Source organism: Molossus molossus, unplaced genomic scaffold, assembly GCF_014108415.1.
Source record: "Molossus molossus isolate mMolMol1 unplaced genomic scaffold, mMolMol1.p scaffold_m16_p_11, whole genome shotgun sequence".
Classification (NCBI taxonomy): Eukaryota; Metazoa; Chordata; class Mammalia; order Chiroptera; family Molossidae; genus Molossus; species Molossus molossus.
Genome location: NW_023425346.1, coordinates 77,983,612 through 78,004,032, shown reverse-complemented (window position 1 = coordinate 78,004,032; position 20,421 = coordinate 77,983,612). Strand labels below are relative to the sequence as shown.

Sequence of the window (20,421 nt, the reverse complement as noted above, 5' to 3'; positions counted from 1 at the left end):
CTCCTTCCTTGAAGTTTGTGTGTTTTTAGTTTTCCTTTAAAAAATAAACAGCTTAATAGCCAGTAGGGCAAGCACTCACTGTCCATAATTAAATGTCATTACTCTCTAGATATAACTTGCTCAGCCATAAAAAATGTAGGTGGAATTTGGACAAATTATTTAACCTCCGCGGACTTTATTTTCATCTTCCGTAAAATGAGGGGCTTGGACAATGGATCACGTGTAAGGTTCAATCTTCAGCCTTGAGATGACGAAACTGACCTGAGGTTTCCAAAGTTATCCTGTGGGTGTTTGACTACTGAACCTGCTCTACCCGGCGCCCCGGTAGCATTTAAATTAACATATGGCATACTTATAAAGGTATCGTTTTACTTCCCAAAGGGCAGAGGTAAGTTGGATGAATCTGTTCTTACCCCGCGCGACCCTTGTACGTTCTTTTTAAAAAATAAATCTGAAAAAGACTCTTAAAATGTTTTTTTTATTTGCTTCATTCTCCTGAAAACCAAATGCAATGTTCCCCAAATCCACCTTGTTATTATTTTTATTTTTGGCTAATTGAAGTTGTGTGCGTGTGTGCGTGCGTGCGTGCGTGTGCGTGTTTAACCTCAGGAAAACAACAGCACTGCTCTTTCAGTGTTGAGAGTTTACCAGAGTTGAATTCCAACACCTTCGTAGGAATTCCTCTGCACCACTCCAGAATTCTAGAGCTTCCTACTACCACCTTGGAGCTAAATATCAGTGTTTCGTCCCCTCCTTTGCCCTATCCAGTCCCAGTTGTGCACCTGTCTGGCTTCCTTAAGTCAGAGTCCACCTTCAGTACTGCCCCTGCTAGGCTGTAGGTAATAGTAACAGGAGGAGGAGGAGGAGTTGTAATAATTATAATTGTAGCAAGAGATAGGTACTACTATTATTATTTATATTAACCCTCACAGTAACTCTGTTTGGTAGGTAGTATTTTTATACTCATTTTACAGTTGAGGAAAGTGAATCTGAGAGATTAAGAAACTTGCTCAAGGTCACACAATTTGCTGGGATTTGAACATAGGCAGTATGACTCCAGAGTCTGGACATTATGTTATGTTGTAAAGGAAGTGTACAAAATTTATATGCAGTCACTTTTATTTATTTATTTATTTTTAATTATTTATTTTTTTATTAATTAATTTTTGTTACAGATGTTTCTCCTTTTCCCCCCACTGATTCCCCCCTCCCTCTCCCTCCCTGCCCTGTCCCCAGTTTGTTGTCCATGTCCATTGTTCATGCACACATGCATATAAGTTCTGTGGTTTACCTCTCCCCCCACCCCCTCTTCTGGGCATTGTCAGTCTGTACCCCACTTCCACGTCTCTGGGACTACCCCGTTCCTCAGATTGTTATGTTCATTATATTCCACAAATAAGTGAGATCATGTGATATTTGTCTTTCTCTGCTTGGCTTGTTTTGCTTAGGATAATACTCTCCAGGTCCCTCCATGTCGTCTCAAAGGATAAGAGATCTTTCTTTCTTACAGCTGCATAGTACTCCATTGTGTATATGTACCACTGCTTTTTTATCCTGTTGTCTACTGATGGACATTTGGGCTGTTTCCAGATCTTAGCTATTGTAAATAGTGTTGATATGAACATAGGGGTACATATATTCTTTCTGATTGGTGTTTCAGGCTTCTTAGGGTATATTCCTAGAAGTGGGATCACTGGGTCAAATTTTTTGAGGTAACACCATATTGTTTTCCATAGTGGCTGCACCAGTCTGCATTCCCACCAGCAGTGTACTAGAGTCCCCTTTTCTACACATCCTCGCCAACACTTGTTGTTTGATGATTTGTTGATGGCGGCCATTCTGACAGGTGTGAGGTGATACCTCATTGTTGTTTTGATTTTATATGCAGTCACTTTTAAATATGAATGTAAGTGATGATCGTTGGATCCATTTTATACACATTTGAGCTATGCAATGAAATAATACTCCCACGTCCTTTTATGTTTCCTCATTAAGTTCCTCTAGGATGGAGGATGGTGCTTCATCAGCTCTGTTTCTCATTATCACCACCATTGCAGGGCCTGAGCATGTAGCTGTCTATTTAGATTCATTCTTTGCCTATTAGAATACAAGATACCTTATAAAAACAAATAGCACAAAAGGATAAAATAATTGCACAAGTGGGATGAAGAAGAAAGTATGTCTTCCAATATTACAAGAAAAACCTAAAATGAGAATTTTGTGAAATCTGTATTTTAAATGTTGGTGACTCATTTTATAAAAGTTTTTTTAAACCTGTAGAATCCAAATAAAACCTATTTGGCCATAATGGCTGCTGGTTAGTGAACACTCACTTAGAGGAGATGTTTTACATTCTTTTTTTGCTACTAAGTCTTTATTATCCAGTGTGCATATCTCAAATTGAATACACTTCAAGTGATGAATAGCCACATATGGCTGGTGGCTACCATACTGGACAGTGAAGCTAGTTTAATATCTTCTTTTCCTTTGCTTTTTTGTTTCCTTCCTTTCCATTCCATCCATTCAACAAATAGTTATTGAGCACCAGATTATGTGACATGGAATGCACTAGACATGAGATTGCTTTTTAAGGTGACTTGAGTTTATCTGTTCTGTATAACAAAAAACAAAAACCCCATCTAAACTGATTTGGCCCTTGACTGGGGTTTTTGATTGTTGAGAGTCAACTTTTCCTTAAAAGCTGGAACTACATTACCTATAACTCAAGAATTGCTGGGAGCCCTGTTCTGCACCATGTGTAGAACATCTGTCTGCAGTGAGAGAGAGAGAGAGAATGAATGAATGAGGCCCACATGCATGACAAAGGTGAAATGAACAAGGGAAAGTGCCACCTCCCCCCCATTTTGAATACAGCTGTATTCATTGTGTCCTGACTTCCACACAGCTTGGGTATTCAACTCTTGGATTCTATGAGTCAGTCAATCTCTCTCTCTCTCTCTCTCTCTCTCTCTTTCTCTCTGCTTAAACTAACTAGAGCATGTATTCTGTAACTTGTAAACAGGAGTCTAAACAACTATAGCTAAGAGGACAAGAACCAAGCCCTTTCTTTTCTAAATGAGCCCTTCCATTGTCTCTCAGGTTTACCTCCACAGAATTTCAAAGGCTTGGTTTGCTTTCCATTGCCTACTGATTAAAGCCTAAAATCTTTAGCACATGGCAATTAGTGACTTTTTTAAAAAAAATATGTTTTTATTTATTTATTTTTTAGAAAGAGAAAGGATCGGCTGCCTCCTGCACTCCCCCCACTGGGGAATGAGTGCACAACCTGGGCGTGTGCCCTGAACGGGAATCCAACCAGGACCGTTCAGTCCCTGGGACAATGCTCAGTCTACTGAGCCACACCAGCGGGGCTGCAATTAATTACTTTTAAAATTTGTTCCCACATACCTTTCCAATTTCATTTTTTTTCCATTCTCTAACACAATGCTGGACTTCTTTTCCCCTTTTGTTGACTAATTACTTGGTCTTGACTTGGCTAAAAAAATGCCAACTTCATTGTGAAGCCTGACTCAATCTTTCTTCCCATAACAGGTAGAATTGATCACTTCTCACTCCGCTCCCTTAGGCTATCTTAATTCCTGTATGTAGCTCTTATTACATGGTCCAGTGTGTTAGCCTCTTCGTTTCCAGAAGCAGAAGCCTTATTTGTCAAGGTCTGTTTTGGCTTCAAATGACAAAAATCAACTTTAGCTTGTTTTGGCAAAAAGAGAAATTAATTGGCCTGTGATAAAGGTGGAGTTTGACCTGGAAACAGATTCAAACATCATCTGTCTGTCTCCGTCTCTGTTCTTCTCCCTCTCCCTCTCATCTCCTCATCTTTCATTCTTGATTTTTTCGTATATTCTGCTTTACTCTCAGGCCACTTTTTTTTTTTTTTTTTCCTGAAAGCTAGAACCATGGCTAATTGGAGATCTAGATTCATATTCTTCTACCTCAAAATACTTCCATTTGGAAAAGTCTCAAAATACTTCCATTTGGAAAAGTCCATTTGTCAAGTGCTTAGCTTGGACCAAAGGCTCACCCCTAGGTACAGTCACTGTTAACTTATAAATTACTATGGTTGCTGTGTCTTAGGACAGTACTTCTCTTGTGTTCAGGTGGGCTGGATCTTTTAACCACATGAGAAGGAAGGGACTATCAGTAGACAGTACCTTATTCTAGGGTAGAAATTTATATCTGGAGGAATATAGCAAAGCCAAAGAATAGGCCTCAAGCTTGATTCTGGAACTGGAAAGGTGTTGTGGACAGCTCTGATGATTATACTTTCTTACTCTATCTTTTCCAGTTCTGCCTCCACTGCCTCCTGTCTCTCCTTGGATATCTCCAGTCCATGAGCTTAAAGAAGGAATTTGATTGATCCCGTTTGGGTAGTGTGGAAAAGTACTTTGGAGCTTCTTAGAGGGAAGGATTTAGTACAGCACTTTGAAGCTCCGTCTGTCCCATATGTATAGAGAGTTAATACTCGTTTCCCTTATAAAATTATGAGCTTCTCTTGTATCTCCAGGGCTTATCACAGGCATATATGATAAATAGTAGGTGCTCATCAAATGTTTGTGTCGAATAGACATGGAATGTTAAATGAAAATTGGGAATTATCATCTCTGTTCCCATTACCACTAGGACTGTTGAAAGACATCAGGAGAGTCCACCCATGTTCCAAGAGCCAGAGGGTGCACTTGGTAGAAACTCAAAGGGCTTATTAAATGAATGTTGTGATGTTAACATTAATCATAACCAATAGTAAGTAATATACAAGGTATGCACCTGTATACTATTCTTTCTGGATGCCATGACCCCAATTTGAACAGGTACCACCAGGTGGAGAAGAGAATTGAAGTAGTACATGGCCAGCATACAGCTCACATGTCTGTAGGAGATGGAGAAACAGAGATACAAATGGTATTGCAAATTTTAAATTGTTGGGTTTTTTTAAATCTTTTTTCTTTATTGATTTTTAGACAGAGAGAAAGGGAGAGGGAGAGAGAGATAGAAACATCAATGAGAGAGAACATCAATTGGCCACCTCCTGCATGCTCCCACTGGGGATCAGGCCCACAACCTGAGCATGTGCCCTGACTGGGAATCGAACTGGCGACTTCTGGGTGCATGGGTTGATGCTCAACCACTGAGCCACACCGGCCGGGAAAATTGTTTTCTTTAATAGATAATACATTTGTGTTGTTCAAAGTTCAAGAGGTGTTAATGCACATAAAGTAAAAAACTTCCACTCCAGTCCTGCATTTAGCCCCAGAGTCAACCAATATTTTCTTTTCTGAAAACATTTCCTTTCACAGATATTTTGCATATTGATAGTTATATGGAAAATGCATATTACCTATACAGTGGCTGTACCTCATTCTTCTCAGCTTGTCAGCCACTACTTTACCTTTACCTGTGTTTTTACTGTGCTTTTTTCCCTAGAGTCAGTGATCTTTTTAAACAAGTATCATTGCTTTGGGACTTGTGTGATTTTTGTTTTGTTGTTAATCCTCACCCGAGGATATTTTTCCATTGATTTTTTTAGATAGAGTGGAAGGGAGGGAGGGAGAGCGAGAGAAGAGAGAGAAACATATGAGAGAGACACATCAGTTGGTTGCCTCCTGCACGACTCCAACCAGGGCCAGGGATTGAACCTGTAACTCAGGTACGTGCCCTTGACTGGGAATTGAATCCATGACCATTTGGTCTACAGGCCAATGCTCTAACCACTGAACAAACTGGCCAGGGTGGTTTGTGTGATTTTTTAATTAATTGATTAGAAGTCAGCTTGACTTCTCAAGTCTGCTCAATCATAGTAAAGCCTGCCTTTTGTTTCCCTAAGCAATCTTAATCAGCCCCATAGAACATCTTGCCAGTTTTTCCTTTAGATAAAACATCAAGTTGTTTCTACAGTGTTCCTTTTATGTGCCATGCATTGTGCTCAACACTTTACCCAGATCATCCTATATAATCCTTATAATGATCTGATGGAATTGGCACCCCATTATCCCTTTTTTACAGATGGAGGAACTGAGACCTGGAGAATTTAAGTACCTTACCCAAGCTTACATGATACGTGGCAGAACTGGGATGTGAATCCAGTCTCTGTCACTCAAGAGCCCCAAATCTTGAGTACTGCCCCCTAGGAATTTAATTTTATTAAAGGAGTTTAAATGGATACTTCCATAAAGGCAGACCTAGCAGAGTCTACGTTTCCATCAAGAGCTGGGATCTGCCCTCCCTAGGTTTTTCTATTACCAGATGAAAATGGGAGAAGAATTATATGCACTGATGTTTCATTCAGGTAAAGGGTAGACTGTAGCAATCCATGAAGATCCTAGAACTAGAAAGGAGAGGAGGGCTCTAAACATGTCTATCAAGGCAGACTTATGTCAACACACAGGATTGTGGAAATCTGTGGAGTGAAAATATTTCTCAGGAGAGGTCATCCTAGATTTCTTTTGTTAAGGCCTTATTTGGTTCATTATTGCATTGTTTCAGCTGCCAAGATCTGTCTATTGCCCTAGAGAATTAGGAGGAAAATCTTTCATTTACTCTAGAATTTGGTCTTCTTACAACTGTTTCTCCCAAAAAAAAGTCTTGCTTTTCTGATGGACTTTAGCTCTCCGTGAGCTTCTCAGAGGGATAACCAAATTAATAACATACATAATGTCTGGCTTGGTTAGGGTTGCCCAGAAAACAAAGCCTGAGGCAAAAGTTTACATACGACTGATTTATTCAGGAGTACAGATCAGTCAGTGTGAGGGAGCTAGATTTAAAAAGAGAAAAACTTTACAGAGTAATGAAACCTCTTTTATTGCCCACAGATTTGGCTCTAAATTTTGTATTCCAGAAATTTCTAGGTATGTACTACTAATAGTTTGAAAAGTCTGCTTGGATATATAGGGACGAGTGAATTGTTACCTATGAAAAGTTTAAGTGTGGCCTCTCTTAACCCTATGAGTTGATTGTTCTCCTTGCAATTAGAATGAAATTTATGCAAGTATATAAGGGGCTAACTTGTAGGAAAATCTATCTACAGAGGGTAATTTAAGAAAGGTAAAAATTCACAGAGAAAATAATTTAACTTTTAAGTATTAATAAACACATAAGGGAACTTAAAGGTAAGAATTATATCTTTAAATGTGTTTGGAGAAAAATCAAAAGTTAATTTCTAAATGCATTTGTTGAAATAATACTTCATTTAAAATACTATATCTTATTCTGGCTTATATACACTCTATAAAGGTGTTTTTCATAATATGGATGAACTGAAATGTGGCAGATAGTTGGCTTACATCTTGTTTTGTTGAAGTGAGGGAGGAAAAAGGTGATGTAAATATGATCCAAGCTGAATTTAATGATTTTTTTAGGGTGATCTCATTAGGAAAGGTGAGTCGTTAACCTGCTGTTGATTGTATTTTGATCTAGATCTAGAAACCAAATTATATAAAACCAAAATAGTAATGAGTTAGGGGCTTATTCATCATTACTTTTCTAACATGCAAAATTATTCCTATAGCTCTTTTTACATAGATTCCAAGGTAAAAGGGGAGAAGGGGTTAATATCTCTAGATTTTTTTAAATACATCTTTTTATTGATTTCAGAGGGAGGAAGGGAGAGGGAGAGAGAGAGATAGAAACAGATGAGAGAGAAACATCTATCTACTGACTCCTGCACGCCCCGTACTGGGGATCAAGCCGGCAACCCAGGCATGTGCCCTGACCAGGAATGGAACCAGTGATCTCCTGGTGCATGGGATGATGCTCAACCAACTAAGCCATACCAACTGGGCTCTAGACTTTCTTTTTGTTTTTAACCCAATTTCATAATCCAGAAGAATGAGGTTTTTCAGTTAGGATGGAAATAATGCTACCAAAGACAAAGTTCATACTTAACACTCTATTTTATTTATATTCTAAATTTATACAAGTGTTTAAAGACATGAAGTAAATATTTTGGTTTTTGTAGGAATTATCTAGACAAGACAGATGCTCTAAAGGTAAGAGTTCACAAGCTATTTTTAGAACACTTTAGTTCTATTTTACCATCAATTTATATAGTTTTTTAATAATTGCTTTAGGATAAAGATATCTTTTAGCCTAAATAACAGAAATATTTATATAAAGATTATGAATAAGTTATTTTATTTTTAATTGTTTTTCTTTATTGAGTCTAGAGAGAGGAAGGGAGAGGGAGAGAGAGAGAGAAACATTGATGAGAGAGAAGATCAGTTCGCTGCCTCCTGCATGCCCCCCACTGAGGATTGGGCCCACAACCTGGGCATGTGCCCTGACCAGGAATTGAACCCTCTTGAAGCATAGGGTTGACGCTCAACCACTGAGCCACACTGGCCAGGAGATTAAGTTATTTTAAATACCTCAAATGAAAATAATTTTATAATGCTAGGTTTTATTTCTACTTCTATTTTAGACACCAAAATATAGACAGAATGACAAATTGCTAGTGTTTGATCCAAAGGGTAAGTGATTTAGTACTTAAAAAGAATATGTTTGAATACCATTTTGTCTTAAATATTAAGAAGATAATTTACTGGAATGGTTGAGTGTGGTTGAAAGACTTAGTATCTAAATCCTTTATTGTTTTGGGTCTCATTTAAAAAATGCCTAAATATTTGCCAGTCAGGAATTTCTGTTAGGAACATCACTATTGATAAAATACTGAGGTGTTTTTTTTTTCCTTCTCTTTCAGAAGAAGTGATGATTGAACCAAATGAAACAATGTCATGGTAAGAAAATGTCCGGTTATGCAGTTGAGATCTATCACATGCTTTTTGAGCAATTAGAACTAGATAATGCAATCATTTGTCACCCAATTAAATTTGAAAGGCCAGAAATGCATGGATTAGTGCTTTAGCTTTTGCTTCATTCAAAGTAATTGTTAAAAGGACATTTAAAATGAAATAGAATTTTGATAAAAATGTACAACTGTAGATAATATTCACTTCTACTTTTAAATGCTAAACACCTAGTATTCTACATTTTACTTATATAACTCTCATTGCTCATTTCTATTTCCCTTTGATACTTGCTCATTTCTTTCAGAATATCTTTTTCAATGAATATTTATAAACAGATTCTTTATTTACTATGAGATGATTCATTACTACTAAATAAGGAAAATATATAAACACCCCAAGTAGATGAAGAGATTAGTGTTAAAAAGAACCATAGTTCAGTTTAAATTTAGTAGCTAAATATTAAGTACCTGCTTAGTTCAGGGCACTGATTCTGATAATTCATCAAAATCCTTCCTGATATGATCATCTCCTACCACCTGCAAAAAAAAATTCTATCGTTTAGTCCATGAAAAATTACATTTTGAAAGTTGATCGTAAAACACATTCATAGAGATCAATTATTGACAGGTTTGTAAGCATTGTTCTGATGGGATTCTATTCAAATTAATAATATTTTGGCTTATTGTGAATATTATTGGCTGGGAAAATTTTCACCTAATGCAACATTTTAATTTGTTGTTGTTGTTAATCCTCACTCGAGGATATTTTTCTATTGATTTGTAGGTAAAGTGGAAGGGAGGGAGGGAGAGAGAGAGAGAGAAACATCAATGTGAGAGAGACATATTGACTGGTTGCCTCTTGCACAACCCGGACCAGGGCTGGGGATTGAACCTGCAACCCAGGATGTGCCCTTGACCGAGAACCAAACCCAAGACCCTTTGGTCCAAGGGCCAATGCTCTAACTCCCTGAGCCAAACCACCCAGGGCTATTTTAATTTCAAACTGTCAAACCTAAAAAATTAAAATTAGAGTCCACCTTGGCGTTGTTGTAAATTATATATTAAATACTTATTTTTATATTATAGGGAGAGTAATATATAACAGATCAATGATGAGAATCTGTTTATTTCAGATTAAATGTTATAGACAACCACAAAAAATAAATACCATGTTAAAAAATATATATGCACATATATAAGTATGTATATGCATACATGCTATCACATGGTTGAAAACATTTAAATTTTAAAACCTAAGACAATTTTAGTAGTCTTTTGAGGGAAATATAACTTTCAATAATAGTAATGGAAGTAAGTAGGCCATTAATGAAAATAAATTGTTTTGTCTACTAATGAGCCCAGTGTTCCAAAACTGTGATAAACAGTGTGGAGCAGGAGTGATCCACACCTTGAGGTAGTTATACCCCAGGGATAAATCAAAGGCAGCTAGGGCCGAAATAGAAAAACTGAGTGCCTACTTTTTCTCATGATCTCATTAATAATTGCATCTGCTCACCAAACTACTTTTTGAAAGGGTAAGATGAGTACGTTCCCTTTCAGTTGCTTGCAGAGAAGATTTTGGGTTTGGCTTGGTTGTTGTTTCAAGGGGATAGTTAGTGTAGCCAGTAAGCTTCACCATTGTGTGGTGATGCACCTCAGGTACCTTACCTAGAATTGAAGGCAAATAGGGCCAGTCCAGGAAAAAAAAAATGGACAAGTAAGAAAATAGAAAATCATGGGGACTTTTGTTTGGGAACTAGTGTGATTGACCTGCAAAGTTGATGAATTTTCTCAGTGTAACTTCAGATTTCACTTTCCACCCCTCTATTGTCTCCATAGTCTGACTGGCAAATGGAATTTGCCAAAAGGTCCTTTCCAGCTTGGGTTATAAAACTAGAAGTTTTCTTTCCCCACCAATTCTTTGCCTTAATCTTCTGATTGATTCTTCATTCTAGTTTGAGCCACAAGTACTTTATAAACCATGAGTTTTGAACTTCTCTGGACACAAAACTCACATTTATCATTTCTCCCCCTCCCCCCCCCCCACCCATAGATCCATGTGTGAAAGATTTTGTCTACCCAACAAATTGCACTTAATTAACAAACTTTTCAGTAGCAAAGGTAAAATATATCTTTAATGCTAGACAAAGTTTTATAGATCTTTGGCTTTTGATCTGTTGGTTCTTTTGGGTAAGCTTTTGAGTGTACTTGAAGATGTGAGGGGGAAATGGCTGAAGCAGCTCCACAGCACTCAATGCTCTCAGGTTGAAAAATTATATCTATATGTTATTCCATAATCTTTTCTCAAATGAATGACGAGTTATTTTCTTATTGCCATTTTTATACTTTAAGTAAATGGCTCTTTGGCTGAAGACCAAGATTGGCCAGCAAACTGTATTATGTCAGCAACACAAGTTCCTCTAAGAATAGCTAAGACATTCTTAGAAAAGTAAGTTTTAATTAATTTTTAGGTCCATGTTTGACAAATTATAAATAATTTTAAAATAAAGTTTAAAATATAAACTTCCTGAAAAACTTGTTAATTCCAGTAGAAATTTGGGAACATTTCATAAATATGCCCAGTGCTCTTAACTAAGGAACAATCCTAAAACCTAGATTACTTACTTACCCTTTAGCATAAATATGTTCCAGTGAGATATCTAACTTGACTAACTCTTTAACCTTAGCAGATACTAAATTAACTATCTTCCATTTCCAAAGGATATTACATAAAGTAAAAATTTGAATCTTTCCTTAATTGTAACTGTATTTAAATAACAGATCTTTTAGAGTATACTGGTTATCTATTTTTTTAAGTGGTTAGAGGCATTATTACCATAAATAACATCTCTTTCACAAATGGAAGTCAATAGACTATAGTTGAAGAGGAGGTCAGCTTTTGGACCTTTGAGTCTTTGAAACTGTATATGAGAAAGACTACAGAAAGTGAGCAGAAAAGGAATTCATATTTTACTGTTAAATGGTGATTTGGCCCCAATTCTCATATGTATTTTTATGGCATGTTAATGCTTCCAAATAGTCATATCCCATTTATTTTCAGGCCATTGAGTATGTTGGCTTCCTCCATGTTGTGTCATTAAGACTATTAAAAGCATTTCCAGCTCTGGCTGGTGTGGTTCAGTGGTTAGAGCATTAGCTGGCACACCAAAGGGTCTCAGGTTCATTTCCCAGTCAAGAGCATGTACTGTGTTGCAGGTTTCACATGCAGGAGGGAATCAATCAATGTGTTTCTCTCACATCGATGTCTCTTTCTCTCTCTCTCTCTCTCTTTCCTTCTCCCTCTTTTCATCCTTTCCACTCTCTCTTTAAAAAAAAATTTTTTTTTTAAAGCATTTCTAATTATTCAGATACCCAGAACTATACTAGCTAAATTCTCTTCCTTGGAGTATTACTTAGTCAATATATAAGTAACATATTTCATATTTGAAATATGTACACATATTTTCATCATAGTTTAACATCTCTTACAATTGATGGCATCTTAAACTTGGTAATGCTTTTTTTTCCTTAAATAATGAAATGTCTTCTATAAATGTATGATATCTTGGATTCAACAAAATACTATAATTTGGCGGGGGAAGGTAGGCAGTAAAGCCCTTTTATCTAGAATAGCTATTAGAGCAAATACATTCTAGTGGTGACCTAGATATAATAGGGATCTTACAATGCTAGAAATGGAAAACTTAAGTGACTTCTCAACTTGTTACATGTAGAATTTCTTCTTGGATGTTTTCTTTTGCAACTAGAAAATTGAGGAGGGAAGAGGCAGACAAATGTAAATCATCTTTGCTGTACATTTTATATTACCAAGGAGGGGTTTTGCTTTAGCAGTATATACGGGGGAAATGAAGATTCAATTCCCTCCCTTGTATTAAGAATATAACAAGCTGTTCAGCCTCTTTTCTAAATCACTGCACAAGACTAACTTAACTACAGTACTAATGTTCTGGATTCATATTTCAATGGGGACAAAACAGAGGCACCATAACTATGGGAGAAAAAATAATACTTTATATATTTTTATATCTTTTCATGCAAACTAGAAGCTGAATTTTTGAACTTGATAAAGGAAACATATTAAAAGAGTCTTAAGACCATGGAAAACAGACTTGAGTTATTTTTCCACCAGCATGGGTGTCTGTCTTTATAAACAGAATGCACCACACAAGGATCTTCTGTCTCAATGTACTGTTTATTGACATGAGGTTTCAGGCTTAAAGGCTAAAAGAGGACCCATTTTTATTTCAGCTACTCAATGACAAAGCAGGCTACTTTATATTATGACCGAAGATTAATATTAGTGTTGCCCTCTCTCCATAGTATAGCATTTAACAATAGTAAGAATTTATTTACTAACTGAAAAAAAAACTAGTATTCCTTAAATAGTTTTGCCAGAGACATTCATAGAACTGATTGCTTATATGCTCTGTTAAAGAACTCTGAAAAGATTCTAAGAATCATTACACAATGACAAATGCTAGGCAGAAATAGAATTTTAATCACCAGTAAAAATTATTTTTAATGCTTTTCCACAACAAAGATACTGCATTATAGCTATTTATACTGTGTGTTTGTAGTAAATAAATGTGTGCGTGTGTGTGTGTACATACATACGTATATAAAGCCTTAAACAGAATTTCTTCCCGAGGAAAATATTTATTGACTATCTACTTTAACATTTAGGAAGGAAGTCTCTTCACAAAATATTGAAAATAAAGTTTCTTTAAAGAATACTGAAAATAGAGTATCTTCAAAGAGTCCTGAAAATAAAGATACAGAAACAAATCTGAAATCTAAGCTATGGTCTTCTTCCGTCTTAAAAGAAAGCACAGGTAATAACACTTGTTTTTTATTTTGTTTTTAGTAACTGTTGCTTCTAATTCAGCCCTCTTTCACCATGACTTATGGGATGTTGACAACTCTGTAGGCCTGGGAGAGTCATAGGAATCAGTACTTTTTTTTTTTGTTTAATGCTTTTATGATTTGAGAGAGACATCGATGTTCGAACAGCTGCCTCCTGCACACCCTGCACTGGGGATCAAGCCCAAAACCCAGGCATGTGCCTTGACCTGGAATCCAACCAATGACCTCTTGGTGCATGGGACGACACTCAACCACTGAGCCACACCAGCTGGGCATGGGAAAATCAGTACTTTTTCAAATTCATGTACTAGATGATTCTGATATGCAGTCAGGTGTAGGATTTATGGAAAAACATTACATAAAATGAGAATAATAGAATATTAAATTTTAAGAATGAATTAAAATATCTAATGAAAGCATAAACAAGTTCTTTTCATTCAACAATGGTTTACTGAGTGCCAGACACTGGTTTAGAAGCTGTGGATACATTAGTTAGCAAATAGGCAATGTCCTTGCCCTTATGAAGTTCACATTCTAGTGGGAGATAGACAACCAAATATTAAAAATAAATAATTAACAATATAAAATAACAACAAACAAAACAGCACAATGATAGGTTGTTATGAGTGTTATAATGTTAATAAATGACACCTAGAAGAGGACTACCTTATATCTAGGAATCAGGAAATCTTTCATGAAGCTCAGTATGTGTTTGTGGAATAACAGGCAGTTCCTGTGACATCACATACAGTCCTGAATTCCCTATTCTGACCTTCCCCCGATGACATCAGTGTGATGAATCAGTGAACAGCTGAATACACACTGGAAGATCAAAGTGGCTGTGAGCTGATGGAGACTGTAATGGAAACAGAAGCAGGTAGCCCAGCCATCCTACTCTTGGAAGGACTTGCTATCCTGATTTAGGATAGCACTTTTTATTTTTATACATATATACATATGTATACATATATACATATGTATACATATATACACACATATATATGTATATATATTTTTTTATCCTCACCCGAGGACATTCTTACATTTATCTTCAGATAGAGCAGGAGGGAGGGAGGGAGGAAGAGAGGGAGAGAGAAACATCGATGTGAGAGAGACACATCGAGTGGTTGCTACCCACATGACCCCAACCGAGGCCGGTGACAGACTGCAACTGAAGTACGTGCTCATAGTTGGAACTGAACCTTTGACTCTCCGGTCTGCGGGCCGACGCTCTAACTGCTGAGCCAAACCAGGCAGGGCTGTGTTTTGATTTTTATATGTTACTTTTATTAATACATCCATCAGTTTCATGGATGATAATATTTATGATCTCACAAAATGTATATTAAAAAAGTAGATTCAGCCCTGAACAGTTTGGCTCAGCAGTTAGAGCATTGGTCCACAGACCAGAGTCCCGGGTTTGGTTCCTGATAAGAGTATGTACCTCAGTTGCAAGTTTGTCCCTGGCCCTGGTCGGGGTCGTGTGGGTGGTGACCACTTGATGTGTCTGTCTCACATTGATGTTTCTCTCCCTCTCTTCCTCCCTCTCTCCCTCCTGCTCTATCTGAAGATAAATGCAAAAATGTCCTTGGGTGAGGATAAAAAGAAAAAGTAGATTCAGCCAGATTGGTGTGGCTCAGTGAACTCATCCCAAGGACTAAGAGGTCCTGGTTTGATTCCCAGGCAGGGCACATGCCTGGGTTGCAGGCTCAATCCCCAGTAGGGGCCTTACAGGAGGCAGCTGATTGATATATCTCTCTCACATTGATATTTCTCTCTCTCTCTCTCTCTTCCTCAAAAAATCAGTAAAGACATTTTGTTTAAAAGTAGATTCAGCCCTGGCCAGTTTGGCTCAATGGTAGAACGTCGGCCCGTGGACCAAGGAGTCGTCAAGAGCATGTACCTTGGTTGCAGGTCACCGGCCCTGGTCGGGGTCCTTCGGGAGGCAAGACCAGTCGATATGTCCCTCTCCTGTCAATATTTCTCTCTCTCCCCCTCCCACTCTATCTGAAGATAAATAGAAAAATATCCTCAGGTGAAGATTTAAAAAAAGTAGATTCAAAGAAAAATATTAAGTAATTAGTACAGGTGATGCTCATATATGGCAAAATGTATGAAGATAGTATAAGAATTACTGAAGTTTGGAAAAAGTTCTAATAGCTATTAGAATTTAAGATTTTACCTCTTAAATATTTCTCTAATCTATCACTTCTCCATCCCTATTTTACTAGTGCCCTATCATCGCTCGCACCTGGATTTTTAAAAGAGAACTCTGATCTGTCCCCTTACTCTTTTTTGTTTTTTTGTCTCCCCTCAAATGCACTTTTCACCCTGCTATCCAAGTTTTCCCTCAGAAATGCAAAATTGATCATTCTTGTTTCCTTAAATAAAATTTTTTATTAGTAGCACCTTCATTCTTAAGATGAACCCCAAGGCTTACAAGACTCTATTATCCAGCTAGCCTCTACCTACATACACTTCCAGCCACCTTCGTCACCATTTCAGCTTCAACCTTGACCCTTAAGCAGCATCAAAGTGCTTGTAATCCACACAGATTCTTGCTTATGCTTTGGCTCATGCTGTCCCCTCTCCCTGGAAAAACTGATCCACTCAGACTGGACAGTTCCTGACCACTCCCCAGACTGGGATGTGACCCTCCTTTGCTCTCCCATTTACCTAGTGCACATCTTCATCACTCTTCTTCCCTACTGTTTCTGACTTTCCAGTTAGAGTTTTTTCATGTACTCTCAGATGAAGGACTATTCATTTTTGTGTTCCTGAGACTCAGCATAGTGCCAGGCACTGAATGGGTAGTCAGTCAGCAGTGCTTAGTTTTTATTTTAAGGTCATTTATGTTTCGTCATAGGTATTGTGACTTGACATTAAGGAAAATCATTAATAATGTTATGTAACCTCTGGTTATATTTAGAATACTCCATGTATATTTATTCCTAGTGTGTGTGTGTGTGTGTGTGTGTGTGAAGAGAAACAGAGAAAGAACTTTATTCTCAAGTATCCAAGGAATGACATGACCTACAAAGGCTTATTTGCTTCTCAGCCTCTCCAGTCTTACTTTTACTCTCTAAGCTCTTTACTCTGTATTTATCTTCTTATAAGAACAATTTAGGAAATATATCTCTAGGGATAAAATAGCATTAATTTCTTTTTTCTTAAAGTTATATTCTTTTTTTTTTTTTTTTTTTAATCCTCACCCAAGGATATTTTTCTATTTATCTTCAGATAGAGTAGGAGGGAGGGACAGAGAGAGAGGAAGGGAGAGAGAGAACCATCGACATGAATGAGACACATCGACTGGTTGCCTTCTGCACGATTCTGACCAGGGCCAGGGATGAACTGCAACCGAGGCACATGCCCTTGACCAGAATTAAACCTGAGACTCTGGTCCATAGGCTGACGCTCTAACCACTGAACCAAATCGGCCAGGGCATTGAAGTTTTACTCTTTACAAATAAAACTGTTTTTCATTTATTAAAATTTCAGTCACTGCCCAGGCCAGTGTAATTCAGTTGGTTGAGCTTCGTCCCAGGCACCAAAGGGTTGGGGGTTCAATTTATGTTCAGGACACATATCCAGAATGCAGGTTCAGTCTCTGGTCAGGCTCATGCAGGAGGCAACCGATTGATGTTTTCAAAGTTTTTCTCTCTCTCTTCCCCTTTCTCTAAAAATCAATGAAAATGTCCTTGGGTGAGGATTTTTTTTTTATTTTAAATAATCTTTTTTTTTTGGCATTTACCTTCAGATAGAGCAGGAGGGAGAGGGGGAAGAAGAGAGAGGAGAAACATCAATGTGAGAGAGACACATCGAGTGGCTGCCACCCACACAACACCAACCAGGGCCGGGGACAAACTGCAACCGAGGTACATGCCCTTATGGGAATTGAACCCAGGCCTTTCTGGACTGCAGGCTGAGGCTGAAACCGCTGAGCCAAACTGGCCAGGACTGGGTGAGGATTTTAAAAAATAAAATAAAATTTCAAGTGCCAAACAACAGTGTCATCATCTCAATGTTATTGGTTTGGGTTTTTTCCTCTTTCACTTGGCAGTTGTTTTTTTGTTTTTTTTCAATGCTCACCTGAGGATACTTTTCCATTGATTTTCAGGTAGAGTGGGAGGGATGGAGGGAGAGAGAGAAACATTATTGTGACAGAGACATCTATTGGTTGCCTCCTGAACAACCCAACCAGGGCCAGAGATAAAATTGCAACTGAGGTATGTGCCCTTAGATGGAATCAAACCCACGACTCTTTGGTCCACAAGCCAATGCTCTAACCGTGAACCAAACTGGCCAGGGCCACTTGGCACTTTTTTATTACCTTTTTTGAAAATGGAAATAAGTGCTGTTTAGTCATTAAAAAAAAAAAACCTCCGAAACAGGAAGCCATATAGGCAATGTGTACAGTTGTTACATTATAATTTGGTCATAACCATTTTACATTTTTTAACTTTTTAATATTTATTGACTAATTGTGTATGTTGTTTTAGGTGAGGTGGGCAAAAATGAAGTCATTGCAAAGCAGGAGAAAAATAATGACTATTGCCTCCAGGATGTTGATGATAAGTTGTCCGAATCAACAGATGATGATGGTGAAGATGACACCAATGATGAAGATAATGAAGACAGTAAGCCAAATAAGGGCACTCATGCCCCATTAGAGTTAATGGCAGAAGTAAGCTTTACTTAAGCATTATAATTTAAGAAACTTAAAATAACTAAATAGTATATAGCCTTGAAAATTAAAAAAAGATAGTAAAAAGAACTTTGCCCACGTACAGATGCTTACCTGGTTACTCATCTCTCTTATGACTTTCACCAGGTTAGAGGTGAGAGAAGATTCTAGAAGTGACTTATAGTGTTCTCATAAAGGCAGAAGCCATAATAAGAGAAATTTTGGTATAAAACTCTTTTTTTTAAACTCATCTTTATTGTTGAATGTATTACAGATGTCTCCATTTTTTTTTTCCCATTGACACCCATCCTACCCAAACCTGCCCTGCTACTGCCTTCCCCACACTATTGTCGGTGTCCATTGGTTATGCATATATGCATAGAAGTTCTTTGGTTTATCTCATCTCACCCTCCCTCCCCCATTCCCTTTGAGGTTCATCAGTCTAAGAACCTATTTGTATTTCTTAATTCCTTCATCTTTTTCACCCATACCCCCAACCCCCGCCCATCTGGCAAGCAACAAAAAATTCTCTGTATCTAGGAGTCTGTTTCTGTTCTGCTTGCTCATTTTGTTTGTAGATTCAATTGTTGATAGATATGTATTAATTGCCATTTTATTGTTCATATTTTTTTGTTCTCCTTCAAGAAGACCCTTCAACATTTCATATAATACTGGTTTGGTGGTGATGAACTTCTTTAGCTTTTTCTTATCTGGGAAATTCTTGATATGTCCATCTATTCTAAATGGTAGCTTTTCAGGATAGAGGAATCTTGGTTGTAGGTTGTTGCTTTTCATCACCTGAGTATCTCTTGCCGCTCCTTTCTGGCCTGCAAAGTTTTTTTGCGAAGTCAGCTGACAGTCTTATGGGAGCTTTTTTGTAGGTTACAAACTGCTTTTCTCTTGCTGCTTTTAAGATTCTCTCTTTGAAATCAACGGGAAAAAGCAACAGAAAAGCAGCTTGCGAGGACCATATAACCAGGGACACTGACTCGATCAAGGTAGGATTACGAAGGCGCGAGACGGTCAGCAGCTCAGCAACGGCCTTAGCTGTGAGCAGCGGCCTTAGCTGTGAACAGTGCCCTCGGGTTAAACTCCCAAGTGGCTCCACAGCGCAGAGCCGGGACAGAGGCTAAAATAGCCACAGCCACTCACCTTAGGCTCCAGCACAGGGAGGGCAGACTGGAGTGGAACTGTGTGGGGACACTCGGGATTTGGAGGGCGCTCAGAGCTTTTGCTTAGTTGCAGCCATGCAGGACGGTGGCCATATTGTTCCTTCCCAGGGCTCTAGGGAGACTCGGAGATTCAACCCCACCCTGTGGGCCATTGAAATTCAAATTGCGGCTTACTAACAACCAGCATCTGCCCACCCTCAGGAAATCCCCTTATGCTGAGCACCTGAGGGAGTTTTTCAATCAACTGACAACCCAAAACTCTTCAAGTAACCTGGACTGCTAGCCTCCAGGCAAAAAGCTAGAGGATAACAGTACCATTCCTGGGCTAGCAACTCTAACCAGGAAAGTAAGACTTGACAGTGCTGTTTAACATGGGTCCTCCCTCGCTCATCTAAACCCAGGAGAGGGAGCCACAAGCAGCAGAACACCAATACCCACAGGGAAAACTTGGCAGGCTCCAAAGAGCACTGTGATAGCCAAAATGATGAAACACAGAAACAAAAGCCAAATGAAAGAACAAGAGACTTCCACCGAAGATGATCAATGTGGAGCAGTTAGGCAAGTTAACAGAGCTAGAATTCAGAGCCATGATCTTGAGGAAGCTCAACAGTAAGGACATAGAGATGCTGAAAATAAACCAATTGGAAATTAAAAACCACCAAGAAGAGATCAAGAGTGACATATCAGAAATAAAGAACACATTGGAAGGTCTAAAGAGTAGAGTAGAGGAAGCTGAGGACTGGATCAGCGAATTAGAATCAGGGTAGAAAAAATCAACCAAACAGAAAACCAAAAGGAAAAAAGGATTAAAAAGCAGGAAGACAGCTTAAGAGAACAGTGGGAAAACTGGAAACGTAATAATATTTGTATCATAGGAGTCCCCAAAGAAGAAGAAAATGAGCAAGGGTTAGAGAATA

General features: G+C 38.0%; 1 protein-coding gene across 1 annotated transcript in view; it reads left to right on the top strand.

The window, feature by feature from the left end:
• Positions 1–7,990: 7,990 nt before the first annotated feature.
• The window catches only part of ERICH2 (glutamate rich 2), a 33,547-nt gene continuing 21,116 nt past the window's right edge, over positions 7,991–20,421 (top strand). The window contains exons 1-5 of the mRNA XM_036254423.1: positions 7,991–8,003; positions 8,435–8,483; positions 8,714–8,750; positions 13,466–13,614; positions 18,148–18,332. Coding sequence (XP_036110316.1) covers positions 8,722–8,750; positions 13,466–13,614; positions 18,148–18,332 — 363 coding nt within the window. The 5' untranslated portion in view covers positions 7,991–8,003; positions 8,435–8,483; positions 8,714–8,721. The remainder of the gene's footprint in view (positions 8,004–8,434; positions 8,484–8,713; positions 8,751–13,465; positions 13,615–18,147; positions 18,333–20,421) is intronic.